Source organism: Phascolarctos cinereus, unplaced genomic scaffold, assembly GCF_003287225.1.
Source record: "Phascolarctos cinereus isolate Bilbo 61053 unplaced genomic scaffold, phaCin_HiC Scaffold_3;HRSCAF=262, whole genome shotgun sequence".
Lineage (NCBI taxonomy): Eukaryota > Metazoa > Chordata > Mammalia > Diprotodontia > Phascolarctidae > Phascolarctos > Phascolarctos cinereus.
In genome coordinates this window covers 69,659,604-69,680,009 of record NW_027555736.1, presented here as the reverse complement: position 1 = coordinate 69,680,009, position 20,406 = coordinate 69,659,604, and the positions used below count along the sequence as shown (strand labels likewise).

The 20,406-nt window shown below is 37.9% G+C and overlaps 1 protein-coding gene across 1 annotated transcript in view; it reads right to left on the bottom strand.

Moving 5' to 3' along the window:
* The window catches only part of WDFY4 (WDFY family member 4), a 395,486-nt gene that overhangs the window by 127,968 nt on the left and 247,112 nt on the right, over positions 1-20,406 (bottom strand). Inside the window, 1 exon segment of the mRNA XM_078150902.1 lies at positions 5,280-5,428. Within this exon segment, the coding sequence (XP_078007028.1) occupies positions 5,280-5,428 (149 nt within the window).

Sequence of the window (20,406 nt, the reverse complement as noted above, 5' to 3'; positions counted from 1 at the left end):
TTGCTCTGAGTTTCCTTAATCATCCAAGGGAACAGTAGTTCTTGAACTAAGCCAGTCTATTTCTGGACCCTGGTTTGGACAGAATAGCAGCCAAAGCTTGGTTCTCTAAAGTCTCTGAGCCAGCAGTCTAAGTTAGTCTCCAGCTTTTATATAAACCTCCAATTAACTCATTCCTTATTCTTTATTTTCTACCCAGAATTCTGGGTTCCTCTTTCACTCTAACCTGTTATTTAGATAGACCCAGTTGTTCTCTATTGGATGATTGCTTATACATTAACATATATGGTTACTTAGCATGTATACACAAAATGACATGTTTTATCTCTACCACAGCTGTATGCATCACACACACACACACACACAATTCTGAGAATTGGAAAGGGCAGGAGTAGTGCAACTATTGTATTCTTCATACAATCACAAAAAGGACCCAGATTCACACTGCTTTATCCTATCCTTAGTCATAATTGGAGATGAACATGCCATGGGCTTGCAGATGGCTGGTCAGTGGGGTAGGCCCAAAGTATCTAAAAAAGTAGGAGTCTAGCTCCTTGGAGGGGTCTGGGTGATAGTATATATCTATAAAGATGGGATCCAAGGATAATGGGTCAATAAGCTCAGGGAGAATCATGAAATTACCCTCAAATCAAAAAGCAAATCTGAATTCCAAATTTGGACCTTCTATGGCAGGAGGAAGGCAGTTTACAGAAAATGTAATCTAAATAGACAGGCTAAGGTCAGCAGCAGAATATTCAAATCAAGTAGAAAGTGACAAACAAGAAGAAAGTCTAAGGAAGCTAGCCAATGCCTATGTCCAGAGATTCATAATAAGTAGAAGGAATAGGCCAGGATGGCTGAGGGCATTCTCAGGTCCCATGTAATTTGAAGATAGATGCGAGCTTTGCCTTTGTCTCATCTTTCTTGTTGGATTTGAGTAGAGAAAGGCAAGCAGATATTGCTGAGTACCAAAGAGAGGGTTTATTTTATGACTTTCCAGCTGCAGATGGCAGAGAAGCTGAGCCGGACAACAGAACCTTATAGGTCCCTAATCTCCTAACCTCTATGAGTCTGAGTTTCTTCATTTGTAAAGTGGGTATAATAATATTTTCACTATCTACGTTATTTGTTCTGGGAATCAAATGAGATAATGGAGGTAAGGTGCTTTGTAACTCTAAAGTGTTATAAAATGGGAGTTATTCTTACCGTCTTATCCAACATTTAAGGAAATAAAGAAGAAACCTTTGGAAAACCCAAAGGATTATAATATGAAAGAATAATCTTTATGCAGTTTCCCTTAGTGTAAGTAGGGCATTCTCCAGGACTGATATCCCAATTGCCCAGTGGATACTTTTAATAATCATATGGAAATGTCTAACTATTATGAATGTACATATTATTAAACTGTTTCTAAAAGACTTGTCATACATTGTTTAATTTGATCCTTACAGCAATCCCCAGTGAGATAAGTGGCGTGGATATTGTTAGTTACACTTAGGAGATGGCTTATCTAATAGTACATTACTGATAGAATTACTTTTTTTTTTCTTTTTGGTGAGGCAGTTGGGGTTAGGTGACTTGCCCAGGGTCACACAGCTAATATGTGTCAAGTGTCTGAGGCTGGATTTGAACTCAGGTCCTCCTGACTCCAAGGCCAGAGATCTATTCACTGTGCCACCTAGCTGCCCCTACATTAGTAATAGAAAGAAAAGCCAAGATTCAAACCCAGGACTTCTGATCTCAAATCTAATCCTCTTTCCTCTACACTAGAGATGAACAACAGAGAAAAACCACATAGAACTGCTAGAGAATTTGCACGTTCCATATAAACTATATCAATATGATATGGAGAAGCTGTTTAGCTAGAGAAGGAAAAAAATTTCTGAAATATACAGAATTATACATCTGGACTCAAAGTGATTGTCACAAAAGTGAATCAGAATTTGGGTTTTGCCTTATTGTTAGTACAGTCATGTTTGGACCCCTTTGTGAATGTCATCTTCTGGGGCTTCAAAGAAATAAATGTGAGTTCATTTCCCTTGAGAGCAGTAAGTTAAAAGGAGCAGATGTGTCCATGGCTTTCCTTATGTAAGCTGAAGCCAGATTTAATTGGCTGTTGTTCACAAATCTTTGCCATGATTGGTTGTCATGGTATCACCAAATAAACCTCTGAGATGGCTTTACCTATCATCTTCATTGAGTTTGCTAACAGTAATGCTTTTTATTCTGCTACTCTGGAGCATGTAATTGGCATAAGTGACAACTATAAATGTAGCATGGACACAGTCTTTATCAGAACTGATGCTAGGAAACAATGGTCTGAAACTATTAACTTCTGCCAAAAAACACATTTGCTCTAGAAGAGTTCATTGGCTTATAAGATAATAGATTGGATGGTTTAGATTGCACAGAAAAATGTCAAATCCACTACATTGCTAATGTTGTGGTGGTGAATTCAAGATTAAAGAAATGAACCTATCATACACAAATCCAAACAGCTTCCCTATCTTCATGATTTATATAAAAACATAAGAAATAATGAAAGTAGATCAATGTACAATCAGGACAAGAATACTTACAATCTCCAAGAAGCCCATTAGCTATGCTGTTCTTGATGGAAGCGGCAAAATCTCCAAGTTTCCTAATCAAACTTGGATAAAGTTGATAATGTTCTTGGAGAAAAGATGCCCAGTTCTTAAAGATTTCATTTCTAGCAAGTTTGTTTTCATACAATTAGAAACAGTGGAATGGACTGTGCATTCAGTCATTTGTTCTGGTTAGAGAGTATCTCAAATGGATTGTGTTTGAGAAACTCAGATAACGTTTTGATTATCTTCTTAAATTACAATCACCTCTTTAAGGTAGATTGGGTAAAAATGATACCCTAAAAATGAAACTAATAAAAGTTTCCAGTTACATTAAAAAATGAGAATACATTTTTATGCCCTTTCCTACCTGTGCTTTGAGAAATTTAATTTCCATTCATAATGTTTATTCTTTATTGTTGCAGATTAGATGAATATCTATATTTGGCAATTTAATTTCTATTTAAAATCCAGAAACAGCCAATTTTGATCATTATTAGATTCATCTCATAAATTTAATTTATCTGATCAATAAGATATCATCTAGCACTAACTAGATTTAAGCCAGGGCTGGAAAGTGAAACATTAGCTCATTCCAGTCTTTTCCTGCACATGCTATTTCTACAGCTAGAGTAGAGGATGTTCATAATATTTTGAGAAAGCCAAGTCTAGAAACCCATTTTCAATATTGATCAGTATTAATAAAACATGAGCAATAAGATGGTAGGAGTGTGCCAAGTATTAATTACGATCCCTACTGCCTTAGAGAAACACGGGACTTTCATCAATTGGGTATAGCAAAAGACCTTTTTAAATGAACGTTCTGTATAAATAAAAGATGGAGATTAGAAAAGGGGAGAATGCCAAACATCTTCAAGCACTTCTGAATCAAGGTCCAGGTAGACTGATTCACTCCCCTGCCCCATTTCCCCATTCCCTTCCATTCTTCAGTTCCTGTTCCCTCTTCTAGGCTAAAGAAGTTATGAAAATGGACTGTTTAATGCTCACATTCAGTAGTCACAGTGGTTGAGACTGGTCTCCAGTAATCAAGGTTCAGAGATTGGAATTTCAGGGTTTTTTTTTTTTTAATGAGGCAAGAACCAAATTTTGCTGAAAATTTTTGTGTGGTTTCTAGCCATACAAACCTTCAAATAATTTGATAAATATGCCTAGGAATTAGAAGCAAAAGACTGTTTCAGGCTTTAACTAACATGAAGGCCCATGTCATAAAAAGGCAATGTGCAAACTAAAAAAAAATCATGAATTATTGCCATAAAGACATATAATTGGTTCCCCTCTGCCTCAGCTCCTCACATCTATTCTAGCTATCAAAATTGGTTCACCTTTCAAGGGTTAATTCCAATCCCTCCTTTGTTGTGAAGCCTTCTGATGCATCTAAGTCAGACACTATTCTCTCATCCTTGAAGTCTTAATATGGATACCACACATTTGGCCCTGATACATGCATATGTCTTGATTGTAAGCTCCTGAAGGAAGGCACCATGAGCTATATGTCTTCCTCTCTTGAAGAACACAGTGTTTTCTGATTAATAAAAATGTATTGAGGCTGTTGCTGATGTTGGTGAGGAAACTAAATGCTAACTGAATATTCAACCAGGAAATATGAAGCTCTTCCACTGTCAAGGCCCTTTATTAGGTGCTAGAGAAATAACAACAAAATAAACCAAAATGTTCCTGTCCTCAAAGCTGAGAGATATTAGTACAAACACTTGGAAATAGGAGACAGAATGCTGAGTTTGTGGAAGACCTAGCAGTATGGGAGAGAGGGATAGTATAGAGATTTTTATCTTTCACTGTTAATGTGCCAAGTTAGAGATATTTTATGCTTTCTCAGACTAACATCAAAAACCTTTTGTGGGGAAAGGGATTTGAAAAATGGATAGTTTGATTTTCAGTTTAATTTTACTTATTTCATGCGTCAGATATTCTAAACCATAACAGGGATGTATATAATGCTCAGTTACAGGAATGTAGAAAACTGGAAAAAAAAAGATTCTCTATTCCTAGTTATTATTTTGGTGAGTATGTGGGAGTCCTCAAAGTTATCCCATAAGCTCATTTCTTATCTTCCAGAAAACATTTATGATAAAACCTCTGAAATAGAATTCATTTAATCTGAAAATAAGCTAAAGAAAGGCTCCTCTTTACATTGTGATTCATTTTACATCAGGATGGGTACCCTAAGTAACTAATTACATTTCAACTATGTAGAAACTACAAAAAGGTTTAGTAGATTAACAGGTCTAGGGTAGGCAGGTGGCAGCCATAGTGCACAGAGCACCATGCCTAGAGTCAGGAAGAATCATCTTCCTGACCTTAAATCTAGCCTCAAATACTTAGTAGTTGTGTGACCCCGGGAAAGTCCTTAACTGTGTTTACCTCAGTTTTCTCATCTGCAAAATGAGTTGGAGAAGGAAATAGCAAATCACTCCAGTGTCTTTGTCAAAAAACAAAAACAAACCGAAAAACAAACAAATAAACCAAGTGGGGTCACAAAGAGTTGGACACGACTGAAATGACTGAACAACGGTGACAAAAGAACAAAAGTAAATGGAAAGCATGAATCAGCCTGGCCCTAGATTCTATCTTTGTAACCACTTGCAATATACAACTGTAGCAGGAGCCTACCAAGAAGATTCCGTGTGATCTCTGCCTTGGAAGAGCATGGAGACTTACTTGGACAAACAATGTTTGGTACAGTAGACATCACCAAGCGGGGACAGGGTGAAGTTCTCACAGATGTAGAAATGCTGCCGGCCAAAGAGCAGCACCCCTTCTGACACCACATGTCCTTGGACAATCACCACAGAATGCTTCACCGACACCTAGGAGAAATTCAATCAATCAATCAATCAATTGAGAACCGTTTTTAAATGCCTCCCATGTGCCAAGTACTGTGCTAAGCATTGAGGATACAAAAAGAGGCAAAAGACCTGCCCTCAAGGAGCTTACAATCTAATAAAAAAGGCAGGAGACCAAAGTATGGTCATGATGAATTGAGAAAGTGAGCCAAGAAACTGGAATTTGAGTCAAGTTCCTTGTTCTCATGAGAGGAGGCACAACCCACTAAGCTACTTATTGCCTGTGTTAGCTGTCACCAACCTGTGATTCACAGACCCTTAAGTGGAAGTAGACTTTTTGCAAGGGTCTGTGAATCCACATGCTCACCAACCACACTAGTGTGTCCATCCAGGAAAATTTTTCGACATTTCATAAAAGGTTTAGATGGAAGGAATGGGGAGGGGAGGGTCCAGATACCTGAAAAGAGTCAGAATTAGTCTTTCATTTGTGTGACAATTGACCATGCACTGCTATGCTATTACTTAAATTTCCATGTATTGTGTGATAGCCTTCCCCAGCTAGTTTGTATTCTCTTTATGCTGATGTCTTAGCCTTCTTTGTATCTCTCATAATATTCAGCACATATTTGCACACTGTGCAGAAGCAGCATGTTATAATAGAAAGCAAACTCAATAAAGAGACAAAAGACCTTGGGCAGGTAAGTAATGCAGTGGATAGAGCATTGGGTCTGGAGTCAGGGAAACGAGTTCAAATTTAGCCTCAGACCCTTCCTAGCTGTGTGACCCTGGGCCAGCCACCTAATTTTTCTTGCCTCAAATATCTCATCTATCAAACGGGGGATAATGACAGTGCAGGCTTGTTGTAAGGATGAAGTGAGATAATAACTATAGAGTGCTTAGTATAGCCTGGCACATATTAAATGCTAGATAAATGTTACCTATTATTATTATTACTTCTACTATATCAATCGTCAGACACTATCTGTGTGACCCTGTTCAAGTCCCTTAACTTCTGCTTGCCTCAGTTCCCTTAGTTGTAAAATAGGTACAGCAATAACACCTACCTCATAGGGTTATTGTGAGGATTAGATGATATATTTGTACAGTGCTTAGCAAAGTGCTTGGCCCATAGTAGGTATTATATAAATGCTTGTTCCTCTCCCCTCCCCAGTCCTACCTGTAATACTTATTTGAACTTTAACCCTCAGAAAAATCTCTGCATTTCTCTGAATTTCAATTTCCTTATCTGTGAAATAGGAATAAGAAGGTCTCAAATCTATATGACCCTGGGCAAGTCACTGAACCTCTGATAGTCTCTCCCTCCAAGAAAAAAATCAGAGAAAAGCACCCCCCCCAAGCAAATTTCCATTAATAAGCGTATGGGGGAAGATTAAAAGTTCTATGTGGTTTATTTTCTACTACAAATGACTGACTTCAGGACATTTAAGAACTAATGTGTCATTAGCATTGGGGAAGAGATGGAAAAAAATTATGGCCCTTAAAAGGCTTAAAGTTTCATAGGGAGGTCAGAAACTATACAAATGGGCTGGGTTAGGTGATCACAGAGTCATCTTCTCAATTTTAAGATTCAGTGTTTTGAGTGGCCAATGTGGAGGGGCATCGCAACCACTAAACTTAGTCAGGGGATCTAGGTTCAAATCCTAAGTCTGTTATTTACTACTTGCATAATTTTAGACAAATCACTTCACCTCTGAACCCTGAAAAATGAGGGCATTGCAATAGATTAGAAGTTCTTAACTCTTTTGATGTCAAGGACCCTTTTGGTAGTTTGGTGAAGTCTACATACCACTTCTCAGAATAATTGCTTTAAATAATTAAAATAAAAGATATAGGATAATAAAGGAAATCAATTCTATTGAATAGTTACCAAAATATTTTTTTAAAAAATAAGTGCATGACCCCAAATCAGAAAAATCTGAATTCAAATCCAACCTCAGACTTACTTGCTGTGTGACCCTGAGCAAGGCACTTAACCTCTGTCTGTCTCAGTTTTCTCATCTGAAAACTGGGGATAATAATAGAAATTAATTCTAGGGTTGTTGTAAGGATAAAATGAAATATTTGTTGTAAAATTTTAGGAGGGGCAGCTAGATGGCACAGTGGTTAAAGCTCTGGCTCTGGAGGCAAGAGGACCTGAGTTCAAATCCCACCTCAGACACTTGACACTTAACTAGCTGTGTGACCCTGGGCAATTCACTTAACCCCATTGTTTCACAACAACACAAAAAAAAAAGTAAAAAAAAATTAGGAAACCCTTGATGTTTTCTTAAAGGTCCCTATAATCTCAAATTATGTGATTCAACTCTGATCTAGAAGAATGTGAACCTTACTCATTTTGTAGACCAAACTCATGTCAAACTATTCTCTGTAGAACTCTGTCCAATTAGTTTGCCGTAAAGCCAAATTAGGGAAAACACCTGTTCCCTTGCCTTTCCTTTTTAAGAATTAATAAAATAATGTTGAAGAAGCATTTTAGACTACATGAAAGGAAAGCAATTACACTCATAGAAAATTCCAACTACTCATGCAAATGAAGATGGGACGAAGAAAGGCCAGAAAGAAGATATAAGCTAACTTCTCCAAGCTCCCCAGTCGAGTATTAACCACAAACATCTTTTCCCCATTTTTAAGCAAAATAAGGGCCCACCTACTTTTTTCTATGTTGCAGCATAGCCAGAAGTCTAGTTTTCCATAGTCAATGTCCTCAATCTCTTGGTAAGCTCTCCATCCCTTTTTGTCAGAGCATCTTGTCAAAAATTACCCTTTGGGCCAGAAGCTCAAAGATGAACACTTTGTTCATCTTAACCAGAGTCTAATCTTTGTGCTCCGAGGTTATCTTGGAAAGTTCTCTGAAGGAAGATAACATACCTCGTGTGGAAATTAAGTGACCAAAAATCACTGGGAGCTATGCAGCCCTGAATTCCAGACCATACATTTTGGCATGAGGCCCTTCAGAGAACTTCATGCCATATTATCTTCCATAATTTTTTTTTTCAGAGCTGATCTCTGAGAGCTTTTCTTTCAGGAGACTTAAGTAACAACCAATATAAACCTAACCACAAGAAAGATGTCTGGTGAGACAGAGTATAATAGCTTAAAGATTGATCCTTTAGGGAAGGATAGGCATTTTGAAAATCTGGAACATAAACCTAAGTGAATAGATACCTATTATTACATTTAAATAGGACATAGAATGAATTTATCTCCTGGCTATTCATATTCAAGATCTCCTTCTTGCCATGAGCCTATTGATCTTTTTAAGAGGTGTGAATGCTTGGTTTTAAAAGTAAAATATTTGAAGATAATAGTAATGGTTCACATTCATATAATATTTTCTGGTTTGCAAACCATCTCACATACTTTATCTCCATAGATCCTCACAATTGTGTGAGAAAGGTTTTATTTTAATACCCATTTCACAAATGAGGATATTGAAGCTAAGAAAAGTCTAGTGAGTTGCCTTGTGTCAAAAATAAGCTCTGCCATTTACTACATGTGTAGTAAACAGGGACTCGGTTTTCCCTGGGACTCAGTTTATTCAACTGTAAAAAGAGGATGATGAATTGGAAGATCTCCAAATATACCTTTAATTCTAAACCCATGGTCCAATGAGTGTATGGTCCTAAGTATTATATAATTCTGAATTGGTTTTTGTTGTTATTGTCATTACATAAAGACCTGCGTTTGGAGTCCTACAGCGTCAGCCAGGCACAAAGTCTCTAACAGGTTCCATAAGAAAGCACAATCATCAAGCCTTTCTGAATGGCAGTGGGATGGTTTTTTTAGGTCTGACATTTGATTTCCATAGGTAGACATACTGCCTTTATCCTTCAATTCTACAACTGGATATATTTTATGGGACAGCCAGGTGGCACAATGGATAGAATCCTGGTCTTGGAATCAGGAAGAATTGAATTCAGTGTAAGATGGAGGAGGTAAGGCATGTTGGTGCTTAATGAGGGGAAAAAAGCCTTGAGGTGTTAGTGATCTACAGGCTCTACATTGGTCAAAATTGTGGCATGTATGCCCCCCCCCACGAACGAATCCAACCTTATGCTGCATTAATAAAAGTACGTTGAATAGAAGGGAAGTAACCTCTCACAGTATTTTGTACACAGATAACATAAAGACTATTATTTTCTGGAAACTGTATTTTAAGAGGCTTGTTGATAAATTAAAGCCTTTCCAGAGGAATCTTACCAAGGTAATAAAGATAAATTGAAACTATGCCTGGTGTTGATAAAGTGGAAAGTTTCCTTACCTGGGATATAGGCGGTTTGGAGACTGAATGAAGGATGAGAAATTTTTACTTGAATGAATAAGTGAATGAAAATAAAGGTATTTTTTAAATGCTTATTATGCAGTAAACATTAAGCTAAGCCCTGAAGGTATAAATATGGAAATTGAAGTAGCCCCTATCCTCAAGGAGAGCACACTCTAATTGGGAGAAATAAAACATAAAATAACATTCAGCTGTAGGACGGTTGGAGGATTACCTAGCGTTTCCGAAGCTGAGCGAACAGCAAGGCACAGAGGTCTTTAGATTATATTTTAAAAGTCAGGAAACAGTATCAAGGGACTTCAGGGCATAGAGATGGCAAGGTGGAGGCAGTGGGAGAACAAATGGTAAGTAAGGCCTGATGATTCAAAAAGTATAGAGTTGTTGATTCCCATCTTATCCAAGCCATGAGAGCAATCAAGTGGCTACATGGTGAAAACAAGAATCCACGGCACAGAGGATTAGTCTCACAGCCTTACTGGGAATCACGATGTTGGTATGTTTATGCACGTGAAGTAGACTTTTGCCTATAAACTCACTTGGAGAAGGGTGAAGAGCTCTCACCAGACCCTCCAAGAAATGTGCCAGAGCCAGACAAGTGTCTAGGTGTTCCCTGAGGGGAACTCTGGGTGGAATTCCGGAAGGCTTATTTCAGCCCAAGAGAAGAATTCCTAACAATTAGAGATGCCCAAAAAACAGGACAGGGGACCTCAGTAGGTTCTCTATCATTGGAGGGATGCAGGTAGATGTCAGAGAACCACTTGGCAGAGATGCTGTAGAGGAGATTCACACTTCCTTTATGGATTCTGACATTCGTTCAGCACACATTAAGCACCTACTTTGCGTCAGGCACTGTACAAAGTCATGGGAACACAAAAACAATGAAAACAGGACCCTGCCCTCATGGAGCTCATTTTCTTTTGGGAAGAAACAACATTTAAATACATAAGTACATATGAAATAGGCAGCCAGATGGTGCAGTGGATAGAGGAGTGCCAGCCCTGGAGTCAGGAGGACCCGAGGTCAAATCCAACTTCAGACACTTACTAACTGTGTGACCCTAGACAAGTCACTTAACCCTGTTTGCCTCAGTTCCTCATCTGTAAAATGAGCTGGAGAAGGAAAGGACAAACCACTCCAGTATCTTTACTTAACAAATGTTCATTGAACGGAATGGATTATTGTCTCCTTATTCAAACTACAAAATACAATGCCCTCCAAATCCGTTAACTATGATGCTCCTCCTTTTCAGAAGATATGGAGCAGTTTGGGTAGTTAGTCTGACTAGTGTCAGAGGAATTAAGCTCCTATCATATCATCATCATCATCATCATCATCATCATCACCTTCTTCTTCTCCACCATCATTATTTTGACATTTGGTCTCCTTATCTCACTGAGGCTGGAAATGCGATGGCCACTCCTGCTCCTACCCCACTGCTGATCATCATTGAAGCACTGACCTCTTCTGTTTCCAACCTAAGCTGGTTATCTCCTATTTAGACAGCCTGTTGGCTTCTCAGTTGAGGCAGCTCGTCGTAGGGGTGCCAGACTTAATATGGTCACTCAGTGAGTTTTAACTTTACTGTAGCTCAGAATCCCCAAAATCAAACTATGTGAGTAAGCTATTATTAAATGTATATGAGCGTAATGTGAGTTCTGAATGAGCGGCCAAGTCAGTTACTATGTCATATAGAGAATCAGAGAATCTCAGAGTTAGAAGAAGCTTCAGAGTTCATTTAGTCTCACCCAAAATGGAAGTATGAATCTTTCTAATCTATATTATGCCCAATTAATGGTCATCCAACCTTTTCTTTTTTTTTCTTTTCTTTTTTATTTTTTTTGGCTAGGCAATGGGGTTAAGTGATTTACCCAGGGTCACACAGCTAGTAAGTGTTATGTGTCTGGGTCTGGATTTGAACTCAGGTCCTCCTGAATCCAGAGTTGGTGCTGTATCCACTGTGCCACCTAGCTGCCCCTATCCAACCTCTTCTTAAAGATATCTTCCATTGACAGGACCTTCACAACACTTTGAAGCCAACAGAGATCATGCCTCTATTACCATGTTTGAGGAAACACTTATAGGATGAGATTTAACTGGTTGGGAGGATGGCATAACTCTTTTGCTCTTCTAATGACCATGATCAGTTGGCTTTGGGGACAGTACTGGATTGATAGTGACAATGCAAAACTCACAATATCAAGTCAGGAATCTGGATTCCTAATCTTAGCTTCAGAGACATGTTTGTGTGAACTTGTGTGACCTCAAGCAAGTGAATTTATTACTGTAGGTCTCAATTTCCTCATGCATAAAATGAGGAGATTGGGCTAAATACTTAAGTGGCACAGTGGATGGAGTGCTAGAACAAGAGTTAGGAAGACCTGAGTTAAAATCCAACCTCAGATACTAACCATGTGTCCTGAGCAGGTCACTTAAACTATCTACCTCAGTTTCTTCATCTGTAAAATAAGGATAAGTATATTACCTCCCAGGGCAGTTGTGAGGATCAAATAATATATTTGTAAAGAACTTTGCAAAAATTAAAGTGTTCTATAAATATCTATAGTCAATATTAGACAATCTCTGAGGTCCCTTTCATTCAAACACCCTATGATTCTGTAGAGTTGGGAGGTAGAGAAGGTATTCATCAATGCCACAGCTCACAAGGTGTGGGACTGAACACATCTCTCAGTTGGGTAATGCAACCTCAAAATTTATTTTAGTTTTTTTTTTTATTAAATCAACTTTTTTTTTTTTGCAGAGAAAGTATTTAATATTGTTCTAAGATCAGAGAGTAAAAACAATATACACGCTATAAAATCCCTCCACTGAGTTGTTGACTGTGGCTTTAAGCCAGAAGCCCATTTTAGAGTGGACATACCCACTTCCAAGAAGACTTGCAATGGAGGCTCAATAGGACAAACGCATCACAACTGGGGCTGCAGTTAAGTGCCATGATAATGAGGCACCAGCCAGCCTGCTGACAAAGGCTCACAATTAACATATATTAAATAAACCTCCCCTTATGTCAAAATTGAACAGTTTTGCAGTGAAATGAGTCTGGTGCTTACCGGAATCATTAATCAATGAAGCAAAGGTGGCATACAGTAATTGAATAATTACTTTCCCAGGTATTGCTCAAAGCAGCTAGAGCTAGAATTCGCAGACAAAGGAAATTAATTCAAACCACTGCCATTTTCAAGTCCATGGTTTGTACATTTTTTTCTAAGCCATGACAAGGATTAGAAAAATGTACCGGTTTTCTGTGTAACTTGTAATTATATCTGCGTAGGTAAAGCAAAGATTCAAGACATAATGACAACCATTTTAGGATTTTTAGGTGACTAAATGATCATTCAAATAACATAACTTTACATATTTTTATAGCACAAAAATATTCAAAGACATGAAAATTTTGTGATTTCATCAGTGTGAAAAATACCCAGCGTAGGACCAATCTCCACCAACGGAGATTAAGTCATTTTTGACTTACTAGATAAGTCCTAGGGTTTTGCCTGAGGCACATAGCAGAGTCACAGGATCTGACTGGGATCAGAGGCTTTGAAGTAAGAGGACCCAAGAGAAATTCTAATCCTATTTCTGACACTTAACTATCTGTGTGATCTTAAACAAATTGGATGGGATGGATTATATAACTTCACAGGTCCCCTCAAATTCTGCTTCTATGATTCTATGATCTTATGACTTGTGCAGGGTCATACCACCCATAAGTGTCAAAGGTGGGATTAGAACCCAGGTTTTCCTGATTCTGAGCCCAATGTTTTTTTCCTATTTAATGTATTTTATTTTCCCCAGTTAAAACAATTTTAACACTTTTTTAAAAGCTTTGAGCTCCAAATTTTGTCCCTCCTTCCTCCTTCTCCTCCCCTGCCATGAGAAGGTAAGTAATCAGATATAGGTTATATATGTGCAATCATGTAAAACATTTCCATCACAGTCATTTTGTACAAGAAAACTCAAATAAAAGAAAAAGAGTGAAATAAAGTGAAAAATAGCATGCTTCAGTCTGTATTCAAACAATTTCAAAGGACTAATGATGAAGCATACTATCCACCTCCAGAGAAAGAACTGATATTGTTTGAATACAGACTGAGTCCAATGTTTTAAATCCATTCAGGGCTGAGTCTGGAGTCAGGAAGACCCGAGTTCAAATCTGGCCTCAGACACTCAGGACCTTGGGCAATTCACTGAACACTGTTTATCCTGGTTTTCTCATCTGTAAAATGTGCTGAAGAAGGAAATGACAAACCACTTCAGTATCTTTGCCAAGAAAATTTCAAATGGGGTCACAAAGAGTTGGACACAATTGAAACAACTGAACCACAGAAAGCTAATTCCAAGATGGCAACCAAAAGGAAAAAAAAAAGGTTCTGACAAGAAATCGTCAAATTAACACTGGTGTGCAAAGGAGAGTAAATAGAAGAACGCGACATGAAAGATAAGGGAAAGAAGAAACTTCATCAATGGTATCATGTATCCATGGGGGGCGGTAAATAGAGACCTTCTGAAGAAACAATACTATCTCACGTTTCAAAGAATAAGAAAAAAAGATTCATAGGAGCAAGTAATTGGAAGGAATTCAGTAGAATAATACATCTCATGAGGAAAGGTACCATTTTCAATGTTGTCTCTATAGGCCCATTTTCTACTATAGTGCCGTTCAAATAGTAAGCCCTTAATAAATGCTTGTTGAATTAAACCACATCTTGTTAGCAGCCCAGGAGGAAGAAATATGTAGTAATTGTTGGCAGCTTATTGCTGACAGGTATGGAGGCAGCTTCACACAGACCTCATATAGTTAATCAGGACGGGTATTATCTTTCTAGAATTTCTATCTGAGATGTGAAAAGAATTTGCCTAGATTTGCCAAGCCCACATTTGGCTATTGATTTCTGCTCATTCTGGTGGGAAGGAAATAAGACAACAACGACAGCAAAACTGAATTCGTAACTCCAGGGATTTTGAAATTCAGATTGAAAATGGAAGTCCTTCAGGTCGTGTATAGTGTTTTTATTTCTTATTCTGTTTGAAGTATGTGACTTTAAAAGAGAAAGGAACACATGGAAAGTAGAAATCTGGAGATAACCATTAGTGGCAAAGAAATAGATTTACCTTTTTCTTTTTTGACCCTGGGTTAGAATATCATAACAATTGAATTCTGGAAGGGATGGAAAGTATCTCTCAAGGACTGAGAAGAATAGTTTTGATACTGATAGAGAACTTTACATTAAATTTTAAAAGAAAGAAAAAATGTCCTGATAAAACTTGAAAACTGGATACTGTGCAATCAGTAGTTGTCATAGAAAGAATAACAGTAGAAGACTTGGCCAATGATTATTACAATAAGGTACACAATAGGGTGCTAGTACGTGCTGATTGATTGATTTAAGCTCTCTAGCTTTCAATCAGACTGGCCTACTTGCTGTTGCTCCTAGACAACTTCGCGTGGCCTATCCCTGTGCCTTTTCATTCACGGTTCATGGTGCATTCTGGGCATTCCAAAATTAGAATTCACTTTCATTTAACTTCCACTTCTTGAAATCCACATCTCCATCCAAGGGTCAGCTCAAGAGTCACTTCTTACGTGACATCTTGTGTAATAATTCCATCTTCTAGCACAACCACTAGAAGTTACTCTGTCTACATTTCACTTACATTTTTTGCATTTACTTATACGTGTACATTTTGTTTCCACTGGGAGAATATAGTCCCTTGAGGAAAGGGATCTTTTTTGTCTTTATAATCATGGTACCCAGGATAGGACTACACACACACACACACACACACACACACACACACACAATGTTGCAATATCGTGTATTGTGTATTGTATTGGATGTTTAACAAATACTTGAATTATTAAAATAGGGTAGAGAGGTGGCCAAACATGACCTTGCTTTAGTTGTCTACGGGCACACAACCAATCAGTCAATGAATCAATCCCAGTACGTAATTCCCAAGTTCCTAGAAGGTTACACAGTCCACATATGGCTATTCTCTGGACTATAATCAATGTCTGCAGCATCATCCGGCTTTCCTGGATCATGCCCAGCTCCTTCTTTCGCTAATGTAATCTATCATCATTTATCATCCACTTTGGCGGCAGCAGCCCATCTTACAGAGACAGCCAGTCTTCCAAAATGACTTATGAAGTATCATCCTGATCGACAGCAACAACAAAAAATACCCTGAGGTTCAAGATTTCTTGAATATCAAATAACTTACTCACACACTATTGTATATGAATTAAAAAACCTGAGAATTGGAAGGGCCCTTATTGACCACCTAGCCTAATTCATAGCCTCCCTCCCCTAGAATTGCCTCTACAACATATCTGACACCTACGCAATGAGAGAGAGTCCAACCACCTACCAAGGCAGCTCAAGTCCTTTTTGGATGTTTTAATTTCTAAAAAGAAAAAGAAAATCTTCACATTTAGTCTAAATGGGTATCTTTGCAATTTCCATTTAGTGCTTCTAGCTTCCTATCTCTCTACCCAGCCCTACCCCCAGGGCTAACCAGAAAATGTCTAAACTTGTATCCACAAGACATCCCTTCAACTACTTTAATAGAGTTATAATGCCCCTTGTCCTCCAATTCTTCCCTTCTCAAGGCTAAATATACCTAATTCTTCCTTTCCAATCCAATAAACATTTATTAGGTATCTTCTATATGTCAGGCACTATATGTGTATCATAGAACATGAGAATCAGAAGGGATTTAAGTCCCTTTCACCTCTAGATCTATCATCCTGTGAAGATAATCAGGAAGATGAAGGACCTCAGATCCATGCCGCATACAGTGGATTTTGAATAAGTTATCCAACATGTAAAAAACAAACTTGAGATAATCAATTCTGTTAATCAGTAATGCTTTATAAATCTAGGTCTCTTTCCACTAAAGCTAAAACAGGTTAAAACTAACCTGATTATTTATCACCACATCTCTTGGTGAAAGTACAGATATTTTTAAAAGTGAATTTCATGAAAATTCAATTCAATTTAATTCAACTTTTATTAAGCTCCTACTATGTGAACGGCACTATATTAGGTTCTAGGAATTAAAAAAAATGAATCAGTCTGTTCTCAAGGTGGTTCTATTCTCCTTGGAGAATAAAATACGAACACAAGTAAATGGGGATTGGAAAAGAGGTGAGAAGGAAACATTTATTAAGTGCCTACTTTATGCTATAATAGGTGCATAATAAATGAATATTGCCCAAGTGGCTGCCAGGCACTGTGCTTGACACAAGAAATGGAAAATCCTTAATCTCAAAGAGCTTATATATTCTAAGGCAGAAGCAAGGAGGAAATTGCATTCTAGACATAATGGTTTACAGGTGAATATTAAAATTTGTAGTCTTCAGAGCTGTAATTATGTCTGATATAGTTATTGGTTTGGGTTCAATGGAAATGTGCTGTATGAGTTTGAAGAATGTGAACACTTCAGGGGAATTAATTATTCTCACTAATCAGCACTTATCTGTGTTTGTGCAAAGGCAGAGGTGTGAGATGGAATGGTGGGTACAGGGAACAGTGAGTGGTCCAAATCAAAATCCCCAACTCATGACAAGAATCATTGCAATGTTTACCAAAGTGACACCAAAAAGTGACTGGGCTTTTGTTCCACCAGGATGGAGGATCCTGGAACTGGATGGCACTTAAAAACAAATCACCCAGGAGGCAGCTTTGACAAGGACACACTGTTTACACACAGGACAGCCAATGTCACCCCCTGCTGCTTTTTTAAATACTTCTGTCAAAAATGAAGTACCATCACCCTGCCAGTAGAAAGTGGCTGCTTTTTCTGAGGGCTTCCTGTAGAGTTGGAGAAAGAGCCTGAAACTTAGTTGTGAAACAGACACCCACATCTATATCCTGTCCTATCAAGAGTGGGGAGTAATCAGGGATACCACAGCATTCTCTTTTACCTCCGAAGACTCCAGGGAGAGGTAATGCTCTACTGCAGACACCGAAAAGATAACAGTAAACGTGCCATGAACACAGTAAAAAATGCCAAAGAAAGCTGATTCTTTAAAAAACAAAACAAAACGAAAACACAACTGCTTAGCCCTTTGATTGTAACAAAGGCTGTTGAATATAATACTCCAGATATGCACTGGGTGGGAGTAATTGGTACACAGAAAATCCTATTGTATTATTTGTTATATAATATGGCTCTCTGGGAGAGTGAAGGGGGGGAGGATATTGGTAGAAATTTCAGTGATAGAAGAAAACAAAATATATCAATAAAAATGTAATTTAAAAAACTTGTTAATACTTTGCTATGAGAGATATTTAATAGAAATTTTCCCATTATGAGAAAAAGTGAGTAAAGAGTAATAAAAACACGCCCTGAGTGATATTAAGGAAACTAGTGTTTTACTATTGCTTTTTTCTTATGAACATTAACTATATTTGTATGCATGGGCATACATAACTATGTGTATGCATATATGTATAGATAGATAGATAGATAGATATGAACATATGAACATTTTGAAAAATTTATATATATATATGCATTAATATAAATGTCTTTATATCACTGTATACTTATATATGTAGAAATAGGAGTTATATGTACATGTATATGTATGCATCTATCCATCCATCTATCTTTAGCAGTCTCTCTGTCTCTGTTGCTCTCCGGCTCTGTCTCTCTCTTTCTCTCTCTCTCTCTCAAAGGAAGTGTGAAATTGGAGGTGGAAGACTGGCCTTATAGTTAGGAAGACCAGGTTCAAGTTCTGCCTTTGATACATACTAGCTTATATGACCATAGACAAATTACTTAAACTCTAAGTGTCCTTAGGCAGCTCTCTAAAACTAAGTTGCAGATGAGAAATTGATCTGTATTGGTAGAGATTCAGAGTTTCCATTTTGGGAGCTGTCCACACTGATGGGATCACGGGTCCAGAACCATATTCCCCCAATCCTGATTACTTCCTTCAAAAAGAGAAGCCTACTTCAAGGACTTTGATATGAATAATAAAGAATGCCATTTGAAGGAAATGAGGATAGTTACCTGGAAGAAGAGAAGACTTAGAGAGGGGGATGATCAGGTCCCTGAAGAGCTGTCAGCTGGAAGAGGAATGACACTTATTCTATTTGAATAAGGGGGGAGAGGCAGAACTAGTAGGAATTGTGTAAGTTGCAAAGAGGCAAAATTAGGTTTGACCTGTGAAAAAAACCAATATAATTCCTAACTGGAGCTATCCAAAAGTGGAACGGGCTACCAGTGGGTTCCCCCTTACTGGAGTCTTTCAATAAAGGTAGGATAACCCCTGAACATATAATGTAGAGGGGATTCATAGTCACATGTGAATTGGCCTAGATGGTTTCTGAGGATCCTTTGAACTTAGAGACCAGTGATTCTGTAATTCTCTATGGATGATTTGGAGAAACATCTTTGCAAGGAACTACTCAGGAAAAAGTCTTTGGGGAGACTCAGGTGTCCTGGGACACTTTCCTTATATAAGCACTTCCACTAAATTTTCAACTCTCCTGCCACCCTCAGTTACAAGGCCTCTATGGGAATCAAAAAGAGAATTCTCCAGTGTCTGAATTCACAAGTTATCGATGAACTGAAAAATTTATTAAGGGTAATGATCAGAGGTCCTCCCTTAAAGACTACTCTGTTGCCTCACTATGGAATGGAGGGGTGGTAATGTTGGCTTCTCAAGGTCTATACCCAGGGAGCTCAAGCTCTCCATGTCTCTAAGCTGCAAAAGCCCCAAGAATAGGCCCAAACATGAATGTTGCAGAAGAGATGATTACTCAGATATGATTGGTATTAGTTAAGTTCTGAAGTTCTCCCATGCTTTGTTCTTTATCAACCTGACAAAGTCAGGAAATTCCCATGAGATCAGGCCACTGGACAGAGTCCAGGGATGATATTACCGGCGTTTGATAATATTTCATCGAACCAAGGAAAGAGGCAAAACCAAAGGTAAATGGTTGGCTGCCATTACTTTTTCCATTATTTGAAGCATGACTTAAAATCTCTAAAGAAGTGCCGCAGGGATTTGTCTTTGACTTGTGTCATTTAACATTCTTATTAATGAACTGGTAGAGGCATAAATGCCTTATTCACTAAATTTGTAGAATGCAAAGCTGGGAAGAATAACTAATATATTAGATAAAGGACGGGATCCAGAAGTATGTTAATAGGCTCCAACAGCAGGTTCCCAATCAAATACAATGAAATATAAAAGGAAGGAAGGATTCGAAATTCTTGGGTTCACTTGGGTTTGAAAAAGATCAACTTCATAAATAGAAGATGTAGAAGAAAGCTTTGAAAGTATATGTTCTATAAAATACCTAGGAATTTCAGTGGACTGGAAGTCTATGTCTGTCAAGAGTGATAAGGCAGACAAAAAAAAGAAACTAATGTCAGTCTAGCCTGCATCATCACAGCAAACATTTATATAGTACTTTAAAGTTTTCAAAGCCCTTCATATATGATTTCATTTGATAATATCACTTATTTTATATGAGATGTTATATAAGATATTGTATTATCATATGAGATACATGACTCACAACAACCCTATGAGTTAAGTGTCATCTCCAAACTGAAACTGAGAAAGGTTAAGTCACTTGCTCAGGATCGCATAGCTAGTAAGTGTCTGAAGCAGGAATTGAACTCAGCTCTTCTAAACTCTAGGATGAGCAATCTATCT